At 44.2% G+C, this 21,899-nt stretch overlaps 1 protein-coding gene across 1 annotated transcript in view; it reads left to right on the top strand.

The window, feature by feature from the left end:
• lamc3 (laminin, gamma 3) overlaps positions 1–21,899 on the top strand; it is a 69,536-nt gene that overhangs the window by 13,850 nt on the left and 33,787 nt on the right. Inside the window, exons 3-10 of the mRNA XM_061262591.1 lie at positions 7,923–8,053; positions 9,866–10,032; positions 12,016–12,204; positions 13,497–13,614; positions 14,858–14,956; positions 15,829–15,965; positions 16,325–16,444; positions 21,268–21,460. Coding sequence (XP_061118575.1) covers positions 7,923–8,053; positions 9,866–10,032; positions 12,016–12,204; positions 13,497–13,614; positions 14,858–14,956; positions 15,829–15,965; positions 16,325–16,444; positions 21,268–21,460 — 1,154 coding nt within the window. The remainder of the gene's footprint in view (positions 1–7,922; positions 8,054–9,865; positions 10,033–12,015; positions 12,205–13,496; positions 13,615–14,857; positions 14,957–15,828; positions 15,966–16,324; positions 16,445–21,267; positions 21,461–21,899) is intronic.

Genomic DNA, 21,899 nt, shown 5'->3' with positions numbered 1-21,899 from the left:
TGATTAAAATTAGGACGTGCTCAACTGACCTAACATTTGGTGAGTTCCCTTTAAAGCTGAGAAAGTAAATGTTCGGTCTTGCATCATGGAGGGACGCATAGAAATGAACAAATGGTGTATTCTTTACTGAAATTCTTTTAATCATTATTATATTCCATTTCTTGAACTTTGAAGTGAAATAATTGATCATTCCTTTTTCCATTTGAAGGGGAAATCAATGAAGCTATTTCATAAATGAGGTCTTTTTTTCCTCTCCCGTTTGATATCTGAATGGCAATGTGTCAATCGTAATTGTATCCCTTATAGTGACGGTGAGGGTCTGATGATGTCTATCACATTTTTTCAATGGTGAGCTGACCTTTTCCCACAAAAGTGGACAGCAGCATGTGTCAGCTGACACCAAGACACATTCTGCCGGATTACTAGAGGGAGGCTACACCAGCATGCACCAACATATCGCATAGTACATAACAGTACACCATTTGATTTTGCCCTTCGAAATGTATTGTTATAACCTTTTGACCTGCTCCTTCTACGTAGCTATGGTCCTAATCAGATTACCGAAGCCAAGTGTTAGGAAAAAAAGGATGTCTCTCGAACTTACGAAAGGTTTATTCCAATACCTGCAATGACAAGGAGCACAAATAACACTCAGGAGTCTGACTGAACCCCTGAACCTTTCCAATGTCTACTTTTTATCCACAGCTTTTATCAAGAGTTTATAATACACACTTGTAATACACATTCTGTGGCACCTATCAAGTAGGCAGTAGTGTGCTCACCATCATGCTGCGATTGAAATAGCATGTCTGTATGTACCAGGCCTGTATGAAAAGGCTTGCTTTAATAAGATAGAAGTGGCAAATCTCTCTCAGGCACCATAAACATAAATGTGAGAAGCACAAGAGGGTCGCTCGTGAGTTTTTTTCCTCTGACATTGTTAGGGTTTTATTCCAGACTGTATAAAAAATGAAAAGTGTGTGTATACCTGTGGGTGGCTGAGTCACCAGAAATTCTTTATACATGCTCTATGAGTGGAAAGGAAAGTTTCCATCTTCAATGGAGAGCAATTCCTCTACAGATGAATTGGAAGGGGCGGCACGGATGGTGCAGTGGGTAGCTCTGCCGCCTCACAGCAAGGAGGTCCTGGGTTCGAATCGCCCTCTCTGTGCAGAGTTTGCATGTTCTCCCCGTGTTTGCGTGGGTTTCCTCCGGGTACTCTGGTTTCCTCCCACAGTCCAAATACTCTGATTTGAGAGTCTAAATTGCCCGTAGGTATGAGTGTGTGAGTGAATGTGCCCTGTGATGGACTGGCGACCTGTCCAGGAGTATTCCTGCCTTTCGCCCAATGTATGCTGGGATAGGCACCAGCCCCCCTGCAACCCTGTTCAGGATAAGCAGGTTAGGATAATGAATGAATGAATGAATGAATTGGAAGGGTAGAATGCCCTCCATGAGTCGTTTGGTGACTGTATATTAATGGGAATAATCAAGCCTAATTTTGCTTTCCAGGACAAACAAATATATGCTCTTGAGTGTCTCGTGTAGGACACACCAAGCAGACTTTTATAGACTGTCAAATACACCATGCAAGTTGAAATTGCCTTGGGCAACATTTGTGTCATTATTACTCAGGCCAGGGTGCTGTCTTGTTAGTTGTTAGATGAATGAACATTTAACATCTGTTCATTCTGCTCTTCCCTGACATTGGCCAAATATTTGGTAACTGTGGTCAAAGCCAGCCCCCAATTAACAATTAATAGATGCATACTAATTCGTTGTGATCATGTTGTGATCAAATTACGGGAAGAGGCAGGTCAAATTGATGATCAGTGTGAAGGTCATATGTGATGAGCATGCATTTGGCCCATAACATACCCTGTATTTCCTTCAGCTGGAGGAGTTGGACATGACAGCTACGAGAGCATTGGTTAAATTCCTTGGTCGGAAAAATTCTATTGTACTCCTGTAAAAATTCATAATGAATTGGCCAGAATAACAGTGTTTTTACTGAGAATAACAATAACTTGTATTGCACTCAGTAGTCCTGAGGACTGTAGGCCAGCAGAGAAGGTACCCAGCTGAGCCGGTGACAAGTGTAGTGTCTAGAGGGGAGTGTCACATCACATCACGTCAGACCTGCCCCCCCCCGACTGACATCTGCCCTAGCGTCAAATCGTGGACTTTACAACTGAATGGCCTGTGGTAGCATCTCTCCTTTAGTTACCCATACTCCCCAAGGCGCAGTCAAGCCTCCTTCTTTCTGTCTGCCGTTTTGGTGAGGACTGTGTGTCCCCTAAGGCCTGGAGCCAGATTCAGACAGGTCCTTAAATCAAGAAACAATGAGGCTCGTGCTTTTGGGTTAACTGACTGCATCATAGCATTATACATTTTACAAATGTACAAACCTAACTAGTTGCAATGTAATATTTGTTTTATTACAATGTAATAGCAACATGTTTAAGTACAATAGTGAGTATAGGGACATATCTTGTATATTTCTGTACATTCAGTGATCACTTTATTAGGCAAACATGTACACCAGCTTGTTAATGCAAAGATTTCATCAGCCAATCATGTGGCAGAAACTAAATTGATAAGATCATGCAGTCACAGTGACAAGGTTCAGCTGTTGTTCAGACCATATGTCAGAATTGGGAATGTGAACCAAGTGACTTTGACCGTGGAACGATTGCCGGTTCGAGTGTCTCGGCTGATCTCCGGGGATTTTCACGCGCAGCGGTCTCTAGAGTTTGCGGAGATCGGTGCGAAAAACCCAAGAACATCCAGTGAGCAGTGGTTCTGTGTCGAAAAACGCCTTGTTAATGAAAGAGGTCAGCGGAGAAGCGCCAGGCTTGTCAAAACTTACAGGAAGGTGACAGCAACGCAAATAACCACATTACAACAGTAGTATATCTCTTAACACACAATGCATCAAACGTCTAAGTGGACAGGCTACAGCAGCAAAAGACCAATAAGTCAAAAAAATAAGTTGAATAAATACCTCATTGCTAACTGAATACCTTATCGCTAATACATTGCTCACTGAGTGTATATCCTGTTGTCTAAAATCCACAAAAGACAGAAAGCAATTCTGCTTTGAATCACATTATGGATTAAGTATAATTGTGATTCCTAAATATTCTACCTGTACCCTTCACTTTTGAGTAATATTACTTATGGTTTGCATTAGAATTGTCAACAGACCAGAAAATGAACTCTGCTCATCTCCCCGATACATGCAGTAGCATTCACTGGATAACTCATCCAGAGCATACATATTTCATGAGGTTTATAATGGGAATTGCATCCCTCTTTTTTATTAATATTTTAATCCATGGAGTCTCAATGATGGTGCTTTTTTCATGGCGCAGATGAGGCCATACACTGTGTAAAGATTTCTTGAGTTATTATTTTCTCATCTTTAAATGTGTCAGCTCTGTCTGGAAAAAGTCTTTCAAGAAAATACATGAAAAAGAAGCAATAGTTAAGCTCAGTGGTGGATGACAGAACAGAGATCCCTCTTGGGTGCCAAATGCATCCTCTGTACCATATGTTATCCCACAAACATGTCATAAAATATGTCCTATAGAAGTGTCAGTGAAGCTTGGATATTGCTTTATTTGTGTCAATAATGAAGTTGCTGTTGTCTATGTGTTAATATGTATGCTTTGTCATTTCAAAATATAGACACTCTCACCTTCTAGCAGTACTCGTAGATCTTCCTTTTGAAGCTATGGATTCCTTCAAAGGATGGTATCTCAAAGTTTGTAAAACACCTTTTTTTGAAATCCAGAGATGATGAAAGCCATTCAGCAAATTCAAATTTAATTTGCTCAGTCATCCATTAAATGGTTTCTTTCTTGCTCGGTTCATCTCTCTCTCTCTCTCTCTCTCTCTCTCTCTCTCTCTCTCTCTCTCACACACACACACTCTCTCTCTTGCGCGCTCTCTCTCTCACTCTCACTCACACACATTCTCTCTCTCTCTCTCACTCTGTCTCCTCTGGATGTGGCAGGGAAGCTTGTGCGGAAAATGAGAAATCTGGCATTGAATGATAATGAGCAAAAGTAAGAACGTGATGGACTTCAACAATGGAATTAAAAAGTTATTAAGTCAGAACTAGGGGGACCACTGCTACGCAGCTGTATCAATCTGCAGTTTCTGTGAGAGACAGGATGTTGGCAGCGGGAGAAGTGATGGTGGACCTTGTCACCGTCAATCAGAGGCCGTCCCCTGAGGATAGTGTCTGGGTTGATGCAGGGCAGCCAGCCGGTGTATGCTCAGCACTTACCTCAGAACAGGAATATACGGACAGAGAGGCCGTGCAGCTAGCCTCCCCCTAGTTGCACAGGATTTATCAGTGCTCTCCTCTGTGTCGAGATGTGTAATTGAAGCTTACCGGAGGTTGTTTGGTGATAATGAGGATGTTGGAGGCATGCGCCCCCCGCCTCAGTGTGGTGTTACTTTAGTCCCTATTAGTCCCTCCTTAGTGTACTGAAACGTCACGGTGGACGACACTGGGGATTTATGGCGAGGAAGCGATCAGTGGACAGGTGTTATGCTGTGTTCCCACCCGAATGGGCTCCTCCTCTTCCCAGTGTTTTGTTCCACGGTTCCTATTCCAAGGAGATTAGCGGTGCATGTTTGCCAATGAGTTGTGGAAAAGTATGTGGTTTGAACTCCGATTGGCCACTTGGCGGGTGGTGCCATTATACCTTCCGCATACCAAGTCACAGTTTCTCTGAGCCGATCTGACAGCGCACTGGCGGCTGGGTGTCATTGTGAGGTTCCATTACTCTGACAACTCTGTTGCATTATCTACCTGTGAAGTGTTTTACTTTGTCATGGGCATCTCTCCCTGTGATTTCCATGAGCACTGCTAGTCCTCAGATTTTTCTCCATTTGCACGAGTATGCCGCTCCAGAAATGTTTGTTTTTGAGAAAGCAGAACTCTAGCCCCTTTATCTTTATCATTTTTTTGCAGTTTCCTGTAGCCATTAACTTCATCTAATCCTTTTACTTTACTTTAGTCAACCTGTCAATTAACGAAGTCATGCCAGTTTCAAATTCCATTTTTAAGCAAATATATTAGCTATTGTACGGTCCAGTAAAACATCCTTTTTTTTTTTAGGAATGAGAATTTCTAGCTAAAGAACCACAATGCAATGCTGCATCTGAACCTCACTAAATCTATCAGCCACACGGCAGCACTGTTCACGCAGCTGATATTTTATTTTGGCCTCAGTCGTTAAGAATGCAATATATTTTACTGGATTTTCCATTTTTGAAACGTAAATTAAATGTTTCACTGTCGTTATGATGTCATTTGGCAGCAACAACATACTGTGTGTAACACACTTGGCAGGGGGAAAGAACAGTAACCAGGCTGAAATCTGCTGAATGAGACATGACTGTGCTAACCACTGCACTAAAGATGAATCCACCAGCCAGCATACTGAGCAGATCTTTCACCGTGTGTGAGAACATTCCTTCATGATTTGGAAGAGCTTAACTAGCCTTGCCAGTTCGCATTGGTTTTCAGTCTCCCTCATTTTTCATGATTTTGTTCCCTTCAACAGAACGTTTGAGAGGGGGGGTATTGCAAGTTTGCAGCTCTATTTTGGCGAATTTGCAGAAATGTATTTCCGCTGCCTTGTTGAGGAATACACATATCAATTGATTCAGTCTGACGATCGCCGTTAAGCATATTGATTCTCCGATGAGCAGCATTGTACTGTATGTACATTTCCTTCATGTGATATGATTTCTGCCTGCCAGATGGCTTATGCAAGATGGCACGTGGCTGCTGGTAGACTCTTTTAATAAACTAGCTGGCACATTTTCCATTCAGAAGGTTGTTTATGTGGAATCCTTTATTTACCCCAGGTTACTGAAAGAGCTGGCTTCAAGCTCAGTTTCACTTTTCATTTCAAGTGTACAGACAATGGAAGGAAGAAGAAAAATAGTAGGTCTACCAGTGGTAGTGTAAATTATCATGCCAGATCTCTGTACTGTCCCGGTGTTCTCTGCCCTCTCTCCTAATATTCTCAACAGGTGGAGTAGCTTGGGAAATGCTTCATTTTCGATTGCTCATTGCGGAGGCAGCAGTTCATGAAATTCAGATCAAGTCATGATATAGAGGAGCAGAATTTAAACAAATGGAAACTTGGCATCGAAAGGACCTTTGAGTAAGGCGGATGTGAATTTTGACTTAGTCAGCTTTTTTGGTCTGCCCGGGCCCAGCTACATTCCTGATTAAATTTATCAGCAGATGAGCGGCACTATCAGATCACCCTGCCTGTAACCTTTCTCAACAGGCAGCAGGGTTGCGCCTTTCCCAATTTGCAACGGACGGATTACTGATCACAGCACCACGGCGATTACCACTGCCATGAATCTCCTGCTAATGTTAGCACTGGATCCCTCGCAGAAAGGCAAATGAAAAGTATCCATTTCATTTTTTATTATGATTAATGCAGAACAGTTATATGAGCCGAGTGCACCCCTGCTTGGGTATTTAACACGGACACAACTTCCCACACCAGGCTCTCCTCCGGCCTTGCTGGAGATTGAGAAGCCATCCATTTTTAATCTCTTTGGACTGTGAATGTTTCCCACATCCACCCCTGTGATGTTCTCTGCCTGGCCCTGCTCCGCTCTCCGCTCTCCGCTCTCTGCTCTCTCATATTCACAAAGATCTGGCCTGGAATAGCGCATGAAGAATGACCGTGCATTTAAACTCGCGGCCTCCGTGCCCAAGGCGCCCACTCGTGTGAAACCCCATTAGTGCGGAGGTGCGGTGTCAAGCAGTGTGTTGATAAGCAAGCCTGAACGCGACCTGCAAGCCAATTCTGCCCCGCATCTCTCCGGAAATCTGTGCCGGGGGCAAGCAGCATTTGGAATCCAAAAAGAGCGGGTGTGTGTGAACAGGAGACGGTCGGAGAGGGAGGGAGGCATGCACATACAGGAATTGCCACATCATTCATTAACATACTGGCTTACGCGAAAGGCTTTTCACACTTCGGTACCACATTATTATTAGCCAAACAGATTTGCCAAATAGACTCTTCTCCCGACTGTGTTCCCTACTGTGATTCACTTCTTCCCTGCACAGTGCCAATGCAAACAGACTCGCTCGTGGCTACAGTTTCTATGGTGCATGTTTACCCTCTCCGTTCTTTAAGAAAAGACACTGAGGCTACAATCCCGGGGGAGCAATCACTCCTCTGCACTTCACCCTGCTTTGAAATCTGGCATCTCCCAAGGGCTTCGGAAAACCTTTCGGTTCACCCTGCAATCCCTACTCGGATATCTCTAAATGTATTGCCAGTTTGTCACTTGTTGGAATGGAACCTTTTCCCTGTCAAATTCTTTTGCACCAGACAGGCCCTGATACTCAGGGGCATGATGGGATTTTACCCGGGACAGAGCTGTGTCCTCGCGGTCTCTCCCCAGCCGGCTCTTTGGCAGCCTAATAAGTTAAAATGCTGAGTCACAGCGCGTGAACCGTAGCGACTGTTTTCATCTGCAGCCCAACCCCAAGTGCCTCCACAAATTTCAAACATATCACCGGGGAGAGGGGCTGAGACAACATTAGATTAAACTGCCTTTCAGTTTTTCCTCCACACTCCTAACTCGCGAAACTTTGCTGTGGTTTCCAAGGTATTTCTGTACGGGCAGATAACGTCACGTTGTCAATTTCGATTTCCGATGTCTTGACCTCACCCTCCCGTGTTGTAAATCCCTCCTCACTTTCTCTGTGTGCTGACATTTTCTGCTCCATTGTCACCAAATTCAAAATTCAGAATGATTTGTGAGCATATCTCATTCAGATGTTGCCAAAGGCTACGACTACAAATAAGTCTCATTCTCCCAAACCCCCCTTCCCTCCTCTCCTCCCTCCCTCCCTTCTTCTCCAGGAGTGGGTGACAGCTACAGACCTGCTCATCTCGTTAGACAGACTGAACACCTTTGGAGATGAGTTCTTCAAGGACACCAAGGTCCTCCGCTCCTACTACTACGCCATCTCAGATTTTTCTGTGGGAGCCAGGTAAAAGACATCTTGCAGACGCCTTTGAAAAGGGCTCGTCTCTGAAATGTATTTCTGAACCCCTTGTGAGAAAGCAAACCCTCAGCACATTTATTTCTGGGGCAAGGATGGATCTTTTGATATTTACCAAGTTAAACAGCAGGCTGTTCGTAAAATTACCTTTCACCATTCAGTGAACAGTAGGCCTAATATTAATTAGTGTGTTCTGGCTTGTCCAAAGACAGTTAATTCAAATGCAGTAAGTTCATAAACTGTCAAATTTGTAGCTTGAATTTGCTGAAAGTATCAATGGATTTATTTACTTTCAGTTCTGCTCCCTTGAATCAGCATTAAATGTAATTATTACAAATATTTTATCACAGCCATACCAAAATCTCATTAGTACGTGTTCGGTTTTTTAAACATATTATATTAAAGCAATGCATAACCCAAAATCACTTTTTTCCACCAAAGATTTAAAGAACCAGCTGATATTCCATCTCACTGGATATTAAATAAAACACTGAATATGAGGCTAAAGTACAGGCAGTCAAACTTCATTTGAGGGTATTTACATGTTTACATTCTGTGTGGGGCTGTAGTTAATAACACTTTCTCCAAATTCATATCCTGTCTACACAAGCTGCCAAAATTAAGCCAGCATTGTTTGACAAAGAGATCTGTGAGTCTGATAGCTTGGGGTCGGCTTTGCCTCTCCCGAGCTCCTTTTAAACTGGACAGACCCATATAATCCTGCACTGAAGCTGTCCCACAGGCTGCAGATCTCCACATTTCATAAAATAATGAAAAAGGGGGAGAGCTAGTGCATTGCCCAGGGCTGTTTAAAGGGTTTAGATTGTATCTTGATAAACACATGTTTTATGTGCAGCATATTTTATATATATATATATAGATCAGCCACAACATTAAAACCACCTGCTTAAATCAGTTTTTTTCTAAATATAAAATGCTATAAAACTTTAAAAACACTTAATATTTAATTGTATGATGTGTGTATGGATATAAGCAAATAATCATAAGTTAATTGCATTCAAAGGCTTAATTTTTAAATGGTCCAAGTTCTTTGGAAGGGGGGGGGGGGTTCATTGTTATTTAAATATCTTGGTACATACTGGGGTTCATGATCATGTCGATGCTCCAGAGGACCTGTAGAATAAAATGTTATTGTATTAAAATTCACTGTAATTGTCAGTGAAACTCATTTTATGTATTTGTTTATTTTTTTATTGTGTCAAGGAAAGCTCAGAGCACTAGGCTTAGCACACTTTCCCTGTGTGCTGCATCATATATGTTCATTAAGCGGCAGTTGAATGAGCAGCCTCCCTAGTGAAATGGGAGATAGTGTATGCACATTTAGTGCCGTGCATGTAGATGATATATCTTTATGCCTGTACTGCCATATATGTAATTCTCTTCTGCACACTCCTACACAATTATGACCCATGTGAACATCGTTGAAGAGACAGATTTTTACTCTAACGAGGCTAAATGCATAGCGTGGGAAGAGCTGGTTAACAGCCATGACAAGCATCAGAAGGCGCACAAGAAGAGCCCAGTCACTGACGGGAATAAGAATAAGAACACAACCTTTTCCTGGGCGGTATTTAACTTTGAGTGTGAATGTAATGGGATATGACGGCTTCCTGTGGTGGGAAAATGCCTTCTCATTCTCTGCTTCATTTTACCTTTCTACTCTTTACCCTTGCGCGTGCGTCTCTGTGTGGTGGTGATGTAATGTGCGCGCGTGTGTGTGTGTGTGTGTGCGTGTCGGTGTGTAAGTACTGCTGTTTGTGTGTGTCAATGAATGTGCAGGTGCAAATGCAATGGCCATGCGAGTGAGTGTGTGACTGGGGACGATGGGTTGCTGGTCTGCGCCTGCCAGCACCACACTGATGGAGCAGACTGCCAGATATGTCAGCCCTTTTACCAGGACAGGCCCTGGGCAAGAGCCACTGCTGACTCAGCCAACGAGTGCCGAGGTATGTGTGCTGCTCTCCAGGGGCAGGGGACGAAGAGAAAGCGCTAACTTAAAGAGAAAGCACTAACTTAAAGAGAAAACACTAACTTCACAAGAGAAAGCACTACCTTCACAAGAGTAGCTAACTAACTAACTTTGGGATAGAGCCCAACAAGACCCCAGTCCAAGGGCCAAAAGAAAAGTACGAAGAAAAGGCTCTCATTTAATGTGCTCAAGACTGGATTTGATTGGATGAATTCAACATGGGATGCATAATATCCATATCAACATTTTTCATTAAATGCATACATTGTAATGTATTTCTAGCATACTGTATGTAATATGCAGGCAAACCAGAGTGAGTACACTTGGGCATGTGTGCCTATGCCTACCAGTATGCTCTGTGACTCATTATGGATGAGCGATGGCATTGGGTTAATTTGAAATAAAAATGAATATAGCTGACTAGTAAATACATAAAGGAGAGCACAGAGTTAATTGTTTTATGCTGAAATCTATTAAGCAACATGCTTTTTAATTACAGTAGCTCTTTGAATTAAACAGATGGCGTCTACAGCAGACTGCATATTAAAAAAAGCGACAAATGTGAAACAAGCAAACAATAAGTACATATAATCCCTGTATCCAACAAAAACTGACTTCAGCTTGCAACACCAATCTTTTGATTTACAACGCACTCATCTGAATATTGTTCCATATGCCGCTTCTGTCAAGCTATAAAGTAGGTAATTGACAAAGGGCGTCCTTTTCCTCTGTATCTGATGTCGAGATAAGGAAAGACAAACTTCATTCCCTTTCCTGCTGCATATGATATGAAGAGTGAAGTTTAACTGTGCCAACAATACACTACATATTTTTTTCCCTGGTGCTTTGTTAAGATGGAATATGTTTCTTGGGCAATTTGAGGCGTGGCATTCTGTTTTATTCATTCTGCAAAGGTTTCTTTACATTGAGCCATGAGACTATGATCTCTGATCTGCTATACTGGCTTTGTTATCCCTTACTCTGTGTTTATCAACCTTCACTATACCAGGACTATGACCTACTGAAATCACAGTAACGAAAATGGTAAAACAACGCGCCACTCCACAAAAAATAATCCTGCAGTTATTTCAAACTCAATAATATACACTTTTAGTAATGATAAACTTGGTACTTTGTAAAAGAAAGATGTGGGGGAAACATAAGCCGCAAAGTAATAACCAAGAAGAAGATAGAGCAACCCTTATCTTGCAAAGGTGAACTTACTGGAGATTAAGTGGTGCAAGGCTTCGGCTGACTTATTGCCAGAGGTCAAAACTCAGATACAAAACAGTACAAAACGTTTTTTGTCTGTATTCAAGTACAAGCAACAAGTCTCAGACACCATCTTCTTCATTGCTGCTTGTGTTGAAAATAAGATGAATCCCTGGCCCTGCACAATTTAATCCTTTAAATAATGTTCTCCTTTACAGGTTAAAGGTTGCTTTCATGTCAATTTTTAAAATAGCTATTACTCAGTAGTTGACAGGAAGTCTCCCTGAACAGTATGTTCCACTGGACTCTTGATCAGAAGTTATTACTTTAGGGAATTTGCCCATTAACTCAAATGGTCACATTTAACAATAAGATTAATTGGCATTAACTAATGTTGTTGCTAACATGAATTAATGATGGACAAATACATTAATTAAGCATGAAATTGCCATGCATTTGTTAACAACTAACTTATTTGTTACATGATATTTATACATTAGCAAACCATAGGATGCACTTACTTTATCACTAACAAATACATTAACTGACTTTTTCATTCCAATATGAATTGGCAGTAACTAATGTTGTTGTCAACATGAATGAATGATGTACAAAAACATTAACAGTGCTGTACAGAGTAAACTCAGTAGTAGTTAGTTCATGCCAATTCATGGAACCTTATTGAGTGTTACCACTCAAAAATATCTTCCAAACGAAATGTAAATATGCTAATCTCTCTTCATTTCAGTGTGTAACTGCAGTGGCCGGACAGAGGAGTGTGTGTTTGACTCAGAGCAGTACCGCAGCACAGGCAGCGGGGGGCGCTGTGTGAACTGCAGGGATAACACAGACGGTCCGCACTGCGAACGTTGCAAGACCAACTTCTATCGCGCTTCCCCAGAGGACCCATGCCTACCCTGCAACTGCAGCGTCCTGGGTGAGACACGGGACCCCATCCTGCTGTTATACAGTACCCGCGACAGGTTGACGAAACATTTGGACTTGCAAGGTGACAAAAGTGCTGTGGATCGTGGTATGCGGCACCCATAGCGATAAACGCAATCACTGTTAATTATACTTCCAATAAAAGGATGAAAGTGTTAAAGGTCACTCTCCTCTTCCCTCCGCATGCTGCAGAACCCAGAGCGGTGGAGGCTACGTGAACAGCCCCATCCTGTGCACACTTTGAATGGCAATATAATCCGGCAGCCATAAATTCTCAGCATATTACAGTGTCTAGACATATATACTGATTAATGTTCGCTCATGCTGCACATGAGCAGTTTGGATGAGTAATGTGGATCAGAGGCCTAACCAGACAGTCCGCAGCACTTCTACGCCTCCACACCTTAGACTGTCTTTATCTCTGCAACGTTTGCTTAGCCGTTAGCCGTTTCTGTGATGGCAGTAATGGTCGTAGTTTTATTTGCCGTACTGGCAGAGGTGGTGGATGGGTGGCAGTGCACCATATTGGTGAGGGAGCTGGACTTGCAAGGTTGGAGGTTTGATTCACAGGAACAGCCGTTGTACCCTTAAGCAAGGCACTTAACCTGAATTGCTTTAGTAAAATATGCAGCTGTTTAAATGGATTATATGTGAAAAGAATGTGGATAAGAAAGCCACTCTGTATAGGAGCATCTGCTATATGCTTGTAATTAGTTGTAGGATAAATAATGGTAGTTATAATCATGGTCACAATACTTTAGAGTACGTTATAGTACTTAGCAAGTAGCAATAGGTGCAGTTATTTGAGGCATAATAATGTTGGTGTAATGATTGTTGCAGCTGTAGACATTGTGGTTAAGGGTAGTGGTAGGGGCGGCCTGTAGCGTAGTAGTTAAGGTAAAAGACTGGGACACACAAGGTCGGTGGTTCTAATCCCGGTGTAGCCACAATAAGATCCGCACAGCCGTTGGGCCCTTGAGCAAGGCCCTTAACCCTGCATTGCACCAGGGGAGGATTGTCTCCTGCTTAATCTAATCAACTGTATGTCGCTCTGGATAAGAGCGTCTGCCAAATGCCAATAATGTAAAAATGTAATGGTAGTCATTAGTACAACATTGCGCTCGTTGCACTCATTGTCCTAGGAATAATTGTTGTTTTAGATGTAGTACTGGTAATTGTAGTACTGGTCATTGAGTAGTAAAATTGGTAGTTGCACTCATTGTCAGAGTCATGGTGATATCGTAACATCGAATGACCCCCCCCCCCCCCCGATCCTCCATCCAGGGTCCTCAAGCCTCCAGTGCGGGAATGATGGAGTGTGTCACTGCAGACAGAGTGTAACCGGGGAGAAATGTGACAAGTGCCAGCCTGGATTCCACTCACTGGGGCCCGCCGGCTGCAGGTGAGGTGACAGAGCTGGCTGGAGGAGCGGGGCGCTTTCTGCCTGTCTGCTCCCACGCCAGGAGGCAACGCTCTCATTAACCGGTATACTGTATTATCAGATCACGGACGAGCCCATCGATCGACTTCATACAGAGAGCAGCATGATTATAAATAATTTGGGCTACGAAGCGCGGCATTATTAGGTTGCCCAGGCATAATGGAGCGGTGGCGCTGGTATCTTCCCCGTGGCACGGATGGTGTTGTATCACACATGACGGACCTCTGTGATTTATTAATGTGATCCCCTTTACAGGTCGCAGTGACCCAACCTCCCTTTTTTAATGTAGCACGAAGAAGCGGAGGCCTTGAACTGCATATGAATCACAGCCTCTCTTTGTTGGGCTTGTGCTGCTACACATGTCCCTGTAATCACAAGGCTTGGCACAGATCACTTTGAGCAGACAAAAAAATCAAAGCGTTTTGTTTCTCCCAGGTGAGAGCACAAAGTATGAATATTCATGTCAGAACATACAGCACTGTCCCCTGGATGAATCACATTATAGAGAAAGAAATAGTGAATGTGCACTCTGTATACTCAGACACACACACATGCACCTACTCCCACACGTGTGTGCACGCATATATGCCCACAAACACACATGTGCACACACGCCAAAAAACATACACACAGACAAACGCATACACGCGTGCACTCACGCATGCCCGCACACATGTACACACACACACACACACACACACACACACAGTCCCAGAGTACTCCCAACCAGTTGAACTGGAGTATGAATTACTCGGTGGAGCAGAGCAACATAAAGGAGCTGTCGGATAATTGAATTATTCTTTATGGTGCCCTCGTTAAAACATTGATTCTGCATTACAGCTCGGTGGAAATACAATCAATCAATGAAAGTGGTCAGATTTGTGTGTGTGAGAGTGTGTGGGTGTGTGTTGGACAGAAAAGAAAACAATTGAGAGTTCTAAGTATCCTCGGTGGATGGGGTGCCTCTCCCTTGGTGAGAGGCCTCTCCAGCGAATCACAGTTTGCCTCTGTGCACAGGGCCTTGTTTCTGCCATGCCCAGGTGGATTCTAACACCCCTGTCTGACCTTCACGCACACTTAAGCTCGATAATCTCCAGGCCTGCGGTGCAGCGGCTGCAGCCAGCCTGCCTGAACGGGCGGGGCGGGAGACTGGGGGCGAGGGTACCGCGCCCTGCTCACTGCGGCGGGTCACTGTCGTCCACAGGCCGTGTGAGTGTCACCCTGCCGGCTCTGTGGGTGTCTGCTCCCCTCTGGACGGACGGTGTCCCTGCAAGGAGAACGTTGAGGGACACGCTTGTGACAGGTGCTTCCTGCCATTTCCGTTTCCGTCCTTTCTGCACTGACAGTGCTACTTTCATATTATGAAAAAAAACCAAAAAAAAACACTTTCCTTGACTTCATATGAGTGGAGGCTGAGTCATAATACAAATCATTTTATTATTTGAAATTGGGAGAAAATATTGGGGATAAATTATGACAACTACTGGATTACTTATTGCAGAACACTCACATTGTTAGCAGCAATGTGCAAGTCATTACAGGGCAAGTCATTACAGGGCTTATTTTACTTTTTTCTTTTACAACATTTTTCACTTGCTATCATGTCAGGCTTCTTCCGGTTCCTGTGTGTTATTTTCTTTTTTTGGCCCTTTCACCACACTCCCTCTGTGAGACGGAGCTCCGTGTACACAGGCAGATTGACAGTGACATTACCTAGCTAGCTAGTTGTATTTAGCTAAAAGGTGAAAAAGCAAAGTCTCAGATTGTGCCCATGCTCACAATCCCCCACAAAGCTATGCTGTTGCATTCTGGACTATTGAGGCAAAAAATCAATATGTCGGCTTGATAAATAATTTCTCTCAATGAGAGTACTGCAGAAAGTTGATTAGCAGGAAATTAAGGCAAAACCCCTGACTTGTTAACCCTAAGGGGTTGAAGCGAATATTTGATACTCACAGTCGGTGGCAGTGGCGTCTACAGAACTCCAGTTTAGCTGCCGCAAAGTAAAATACTCCACAAAAGAGTAAAATGGGACCCGGGCGGCATTTTACATGCAAATTCTAATAATGTCAATGTCAACCTGGAATTTCCCTTTAAGCAAACACTTATTTTATCCAGATAGATTTGAGTGGGACACACGCCACGGGCACTATAACCCTCCTCTGGATGTTACAGGTGCAAGCCGGGCTCGTTCAACCTGGCGTCTGAGCTCCCCGCCGGCTGCGGGAGCTGCTTCTGCTTCGGCCACTCTGTGGCCTGCACGTCCTCCCCCCGCCACTCCGCAATCAGCCTCACCTCTGACTTCCTGGAAGGTAATCAGTGAGGCAGGTAATTCTGCTCGGGAATAAAAATAATCATGTTCCCAGCCCAGACTCTCCCGCCTTCTGGCCATCGCACCCCCCCCCCACCCCCCTTCCCCCCACCGTCACCCCGCCACTGCCCTGGTTACTGCACCGCCCCCATTTGTAAAGTGCTCCTTTTCGGTTCACGGATGACTAGCCCGTGTCAAAAGGTCCCGCCCTAATTTGCGCATTCCCCCATAGCTCAGGCTAGTCTCTTGAATCCCCGTATATCCAGGGTAATATATAGCCTTAGTTGCTGCGAAACGCCGAAGATGATAAACGGTGGAGAGGGAAGAGGAATTGCCTTTATTTCTGTCCAATGTCCCCAGACCCAGATGGCTGGACTGGGGAGTTCTCCGGCATGCTGGAGTCCCCATTGATCTGGAAAGAGGGGGAGGTGTACCTGCTGCCCTACAGTGAGGAGGACATTGGCTTCTATAAAGCCCCAGGTGAGTTAAACATAGGTGCTGTGATGGTGGTACAATTATAGCTAAGTGAAAGCATCAAGCATCCCTTCAGATGATAAGGAAACAATTACATGTTCTCTAGAGTGGCACAAAACTAATCCAAAACCTCTCCCTAGCCATTCCTGAAAGTGAAGTGTGCTTAAGGTGTTTTTTTACAAGTGTAATATAACATCTCCTGAAATTGCTTGTTTACTAAGTCATGTTGTAACTGTGATACTAGATTGTATTTCAGGAGTTTAATTTGACTGGCGGTCGTAAACTGTACAGATGGTTCCGGCCAATGTGATATATTCCATGGCAAACCGCGTATGAATATAAAATCATTCAATTTACATACATCTTTAAACGGAAATGAGTTTTGGGTAACACTCCGTTGAAAAGATAATAATATCACGTTTGCTGAAAATGTCTTTTGGGTTGAATGGAGCACTTGTTTTTTTTTTCATTGTCACTTGAGGCAATAGAGCCATTGGCTCCTGGTTGATATTTCAAATGTAAATGGTGTTTGGGGTCAACAGATAGCTTTCTATTGAGACTAGTAATAGTCTTCTCAGACAAAGATGTGATATTTTGAACAGCACGCCTCACGTCTTGCAGCCAATATTAATTATTCTATTATATTTGTATTGGTTTTGAACTGAAAGATCACTCCGCCAGCATTTATTACTGAAGGTCAGCAGGCTCTGCAACCTTTTGTGGAACAGCAAAATCATTGCGCTATTCCCTTTGAAATTCCTCTGTTGATACACCAAATCAAAACTTTGCTGGGCTTGTTGTAGCATGCATTGATATGAGCATGTCCTCTGTTTATATTTGCAATTAAAAATCTACTTTTTGACCCAGGATTATACAGACCACTGAAATAGTAAATTATGGACAAAAAATTACGGATCAAATATTGTCCAAGACGTGTGTTTACATGATTATATTTGTGGATTCCTCTGTGACGTTTGTTCTGTCTAATCTATATGAAGACATGTGAATGGAAAAGATGCCTCCGGTCTCTTTGAGTAAGCTGTCTTTCAGTGTTTCTCAACAGTGTATAATGCATGTGTTTATCACCATTGAGTGTGTTACTGCACAGCCCTTAGCCTGTTGCACTTATTTCTTTAGCAAATTTCAACACTTTGAGTGGGAAGGGGGCAATTACCTTCCCACTCAAACATATTTCAGACTAATTTCATTCTCAAATGGAATAACCACTGAAGGACAGGCCACTTGTCTGGCAGCCATCTGAAATGTAATCAGACCAAATAAATATCCTTTACATAACACTGCCTGGTACAACATTGACAATGCGAGGAGAAGGGAGACATGTCTTGTGTGGTGTTACGACCTCTGTCGTATGCTTTTGTGCTTGCGGTTGTGCATCTTGGCTGGATCTTCGTTTTTACTTCCGGTTTGCCACAGATTGGCAATTTCCGATACCGGTTCATCTCTTTGAAAAGACCGCCTATCCTACTGATCTGGTCAGACTAGCTCTGCCACCCTTTGCCTTTGACTCTGGATTATTGATTGCGTCTTTTACTTGTGTATGACCGTATTTGTCTTTGACTTGGGACTCTCGCCTAGCCCTTTTGCTTTGTTTGCTGTTTGGATCTTGTCTATGACCATTGCCTCTTTTTTTCGACTCTGTCTCTCGCCTAGCCCATTTAGATCTGTCTGCTGATCGGATTTCGACCCTTTGCCTCCCCTTACGACTCTGATTCCTGCCCAGCCCTGTTCCGTCTGTTTGCCCCAGTGCCTCACTCGTGCTCGACCCCGTTCCTTTGATTTGCCCCTCTGCTCACCGTATAGTGGCATCGGGAAAGGTAGAGCTGGATTGCATCCTTCCAACGGGACACTGTTTGTTATTTTTCTTTGTTATTTTTCCTTTGTTATTTTTGAAAGCGATCCTGGGAGGAGACCTGATCTCCGTTGGGGGTTGGCTACGCGCCACTTCGAGCTGGGTAAGCTTCGGAAGACTAGCTGAGGGTTATTCAGGTTTGTTTCGGCAGATAGGACCGGAGTTACTCGTCGGTCTGCAGTGTTTCTTTCGTTCCCACTTCTCATTCAATGCTCCATCTCCCTATCATTTACCCGGTCGCAGCCTGACCCTGGTCGTAACGGGAGTTGGAGAGAGGAGAGGAAAAAGCAGCAGGAGCACCTGGGCCTCCACTAGGACAGAAATTCCCAAGCCGAAGAATGAATGGGACAGGTACACAGGCACAGCTGACAGCAGCAGAAATGTCTTTGCAATGGCCAAATTTGGATTTTGATCACTTTGGTCCTGTTACTTCAAGGCATTGTGATAAAAGGCAGACTGGAGAGCTACTGTGAACCCAGGGAAGTACAGTATCAGGGATTTTCCTCGATATATGGTTTTTTTTTAAGCTCATCAATCATCTTTGTCTAAGATGGCCGCTAACCGCTGACTACTGCTCATCTCTCAGTGTGCCTTATTGTGTCCTCTTATCACACTGTCCCAGCTCTTGTTTGTTGTTTGTGGTAAATTGCTGAGATCTATAAGTCCAGTACTGAGCTTATTAATGATCTCATTTTCCCTTCTCTTCTCTCTTCGCGGGTGCACAGTCACTTTAAAGATTAAACTGCGGCATTTATTTTTTGTATTTCTATTTCTCACTGTAATCCGCTGCCTTTTTTTCACAATAAGGAGTAATTCTGACTGACAACGCCAAGGAGAACTACACAGGGAAAGCAATTTTGGTTATTCTTGTTAAACCATTTTTCATCTATTCTCATGCCTTCCCAGTAACACATTCCATTTAAAAAGGAATTAGATCACTCGGCGTCTTCATGAAATGAAACAGAAGTAAGATGTTTTCTATTGTTCCAGAAATATCAGCCGGCAGTGCAGTACCTACGCAATACCCCTGCCTGTAATTGGTGGGGGTTCAACCTTGTTTACTCCCAGCTCAATGCCGAAACTTCAGGTGGGCATGACTCTTCTGTTGCAACTAGCACCTTTCTGCCTCCCTGTTGATTGTGTCCTGATACATAACAGGAGGATGAGCGAGCAGAAAAACAGCATTACACTCTGCAAGCGTCTGTCAGCCAGTGACGAGATTGCAGCAGTTGGCATGGAGACAGAGACGGCTGTGATTCTGGGAATGAGAAGTTATTGAAAGCGGCATAGAGAAGAGTTGGGAAGGAATACCTTTTCAGAAAAACACACACACACACACACACACACACAAAAGAAAGGACTGTGCCTTCTTCGCCAGAGCTGTGCTGGAAGCTGTTAAAAAAGAAGAAAAAAAAAACTTGTGATTGAGCGGTAAGCCTGCTTTTAAGCTTTAGCAGAGGGCATTCAGGAGACAAATTGTGCAAAAATATTCACAGCGGCATTTGGAACACTGTATTCTTCAAAGGAGGAGTAAGCAGAGGAAGCCAATTTCAAGGCCAGGAACCTGGAGAGAAAGGTGCCTGCAAGGACAGCGACGGCAATGCCTTCAGTCGCCTCGGAGGGCAACCGCGGCAACGCTAGCAGGTCCAAAGTATGGAGCCCATTACATACTGCTGAGGTGGAGCACACTGACAGGCATGTCTGTTATCACGCCATCACCAAAGCCACAAAGCTGCATTAACGACAGACAGCCTGGGGACGCACCGTAGGCAGTCTCCATGGAGGCCCCGGGCACATATGGCCCAGCAGAATCAAGCCCGGCCGCAAGCTTTCCTGCCTACAGTGGACCTGCACATAATGCAGGAATGGACACCTGGGGTACCATGCAGTGCTATGAATCCACCGGGATATTTATAACGGATAACCTGGATTTGGAGCCAACACCTAGTTAATGACCACAGCTCTGCCATGCTATTCTATATTGCCACCTTCCGAATTCAAATTGCCAGCGGAAGTCCAAAGATTAAATGTGAAATTTTATTTTTAATCAAATTAAGCTGATGCAACTGGTTCGGGGGAAAATATAAGTCATATTAATCTATATTCATCACAAGTCCAATAAATATTGCTGTATTCTGGCTACGTGACTTGAAAATTTCCACAAAGGTCAAGGTTTCCTCTGGAGTGATGCCAGGCCGAGGTATAAAATTATTTGCATAAGAACGGTGGACTTCCTGCTTGGGGACAGGGGGCATTTCTCCCCATTTACTTGAAATGAAGGAAAACAACCAAGCCAATTATGCATTTTCTGGATCTGGTCACAGTGTGTGTGAAGCCCAGCAGTTTCAGTGCGTCATTAGAGGCTTGAGAGCAACACTTCACAGTGTGGAGTCAACACATTTTAAGGAAATATTCCATTTTCACAGTGGGGTCATACCAACACTGGGAATTCTGATGATCATGGCAGAACTAAGTCACAAAACGACAAGCGCCATTGGAACTGGTACGTCTCTTTTCTTCTGTCCACAGAATTCTGTACACACCACCTACAGGACAGACAACTGTAAAATATTATGTTGGAGAATGTGCCGTAAGACAAGCAGACACTTGAATTCCCAGCTTGGTGCTAGAGACGCACAACACCGAGGGAAGAGTTCTCTAATGAGACTAATGGGAGAAGGAGAGCATTTGACATGTTCTAGCAGGGCGCATGTGCAACGGTGGTCTGAACTGGAATTCCTCCAGCTAAACTGCCCTGGGAGATTAGAGGGAAGGGAAGTTTAACAGCTTGATGCCTTGAGATTTGAAAGTTCCCCCCGTAGTGGTGCTGTACATATTCATTTGATGTGCTGCTTGGCAGCCTGAGAGAATGAAGTGGTCAAGGCACAGCGTCGCTCTGCCCCTTGAGGAAGACAGGGAATCCAGACTGAACTAATTACCCCTCGCACTCTCCTTGCAGAGAGGTTTTTGGGGAACCAGCTGCTGAGCTATGACCAGCTGCTCGCAATCACCTTCGTGGCAGAGAGCCCGGAGCTCCTTCCACAGCGCCTGACTGTGATCCTGGAGGGATCGAATGTCTCTGTCTCCGCTGACCTTTCCCCGGAGCCCAGCCCTGATCCTGTCCCAGCTCCCCAGCACACCTTCTCTCTCAGGTGAGTACCTAGCCCTCACCCTGTCCCAGCACACCTTCTCTCTCAGGTGAATACCCAGCCCTCCCCCTGTCTCAGCACACCTCCTCTCTCAGGTGAGTACCCAGCCCTCACCCTGTCTCAGCACACCTCCTCTCTCAGGTGAGTACCTAGCCCTCCCCTTGTCCCAGCTCCCCAGCACACCTCCTCTCTCAGGTGAGTACCCAGCCCTCCCCCTGTCCCAGCTCCCCAGCACACCTCCTCTCTCAGGTGAGTACCCAGCCCTCCCCCTGTCCCAGCTCCCCAGCACACCTCCTCTCTCAGGTGAGTACCCAGCCCTCCCCCTGTCTCAGCACACCTTCTCCCTCAGGTGAGAACCCAGCCCTCACTCTTTCCGAGCTCTTTACTGTCATATTATACTGTCTGATAAATATGGGAAACTACAGTATATTAATCTACCAGC

This window comes from Conger conger, chromosome 12, assembly GCF_963514075.1.
Source record: "Conger conger chromosome 12, fConCon1.1, whole genome shotgun sequence".
Taxonomy (NCBI): domain Eukaryota; kingdom Metazoa; phylum Chordata; class Actinopteri; order Anguilliformes; family Congridae; genus Conger; species Conger conger.
The sequence above is the reverse complement of the archived record's forward strand: the minus strand, read 5'-3'. Positions and strand labels throughout refer to the sequence as shown.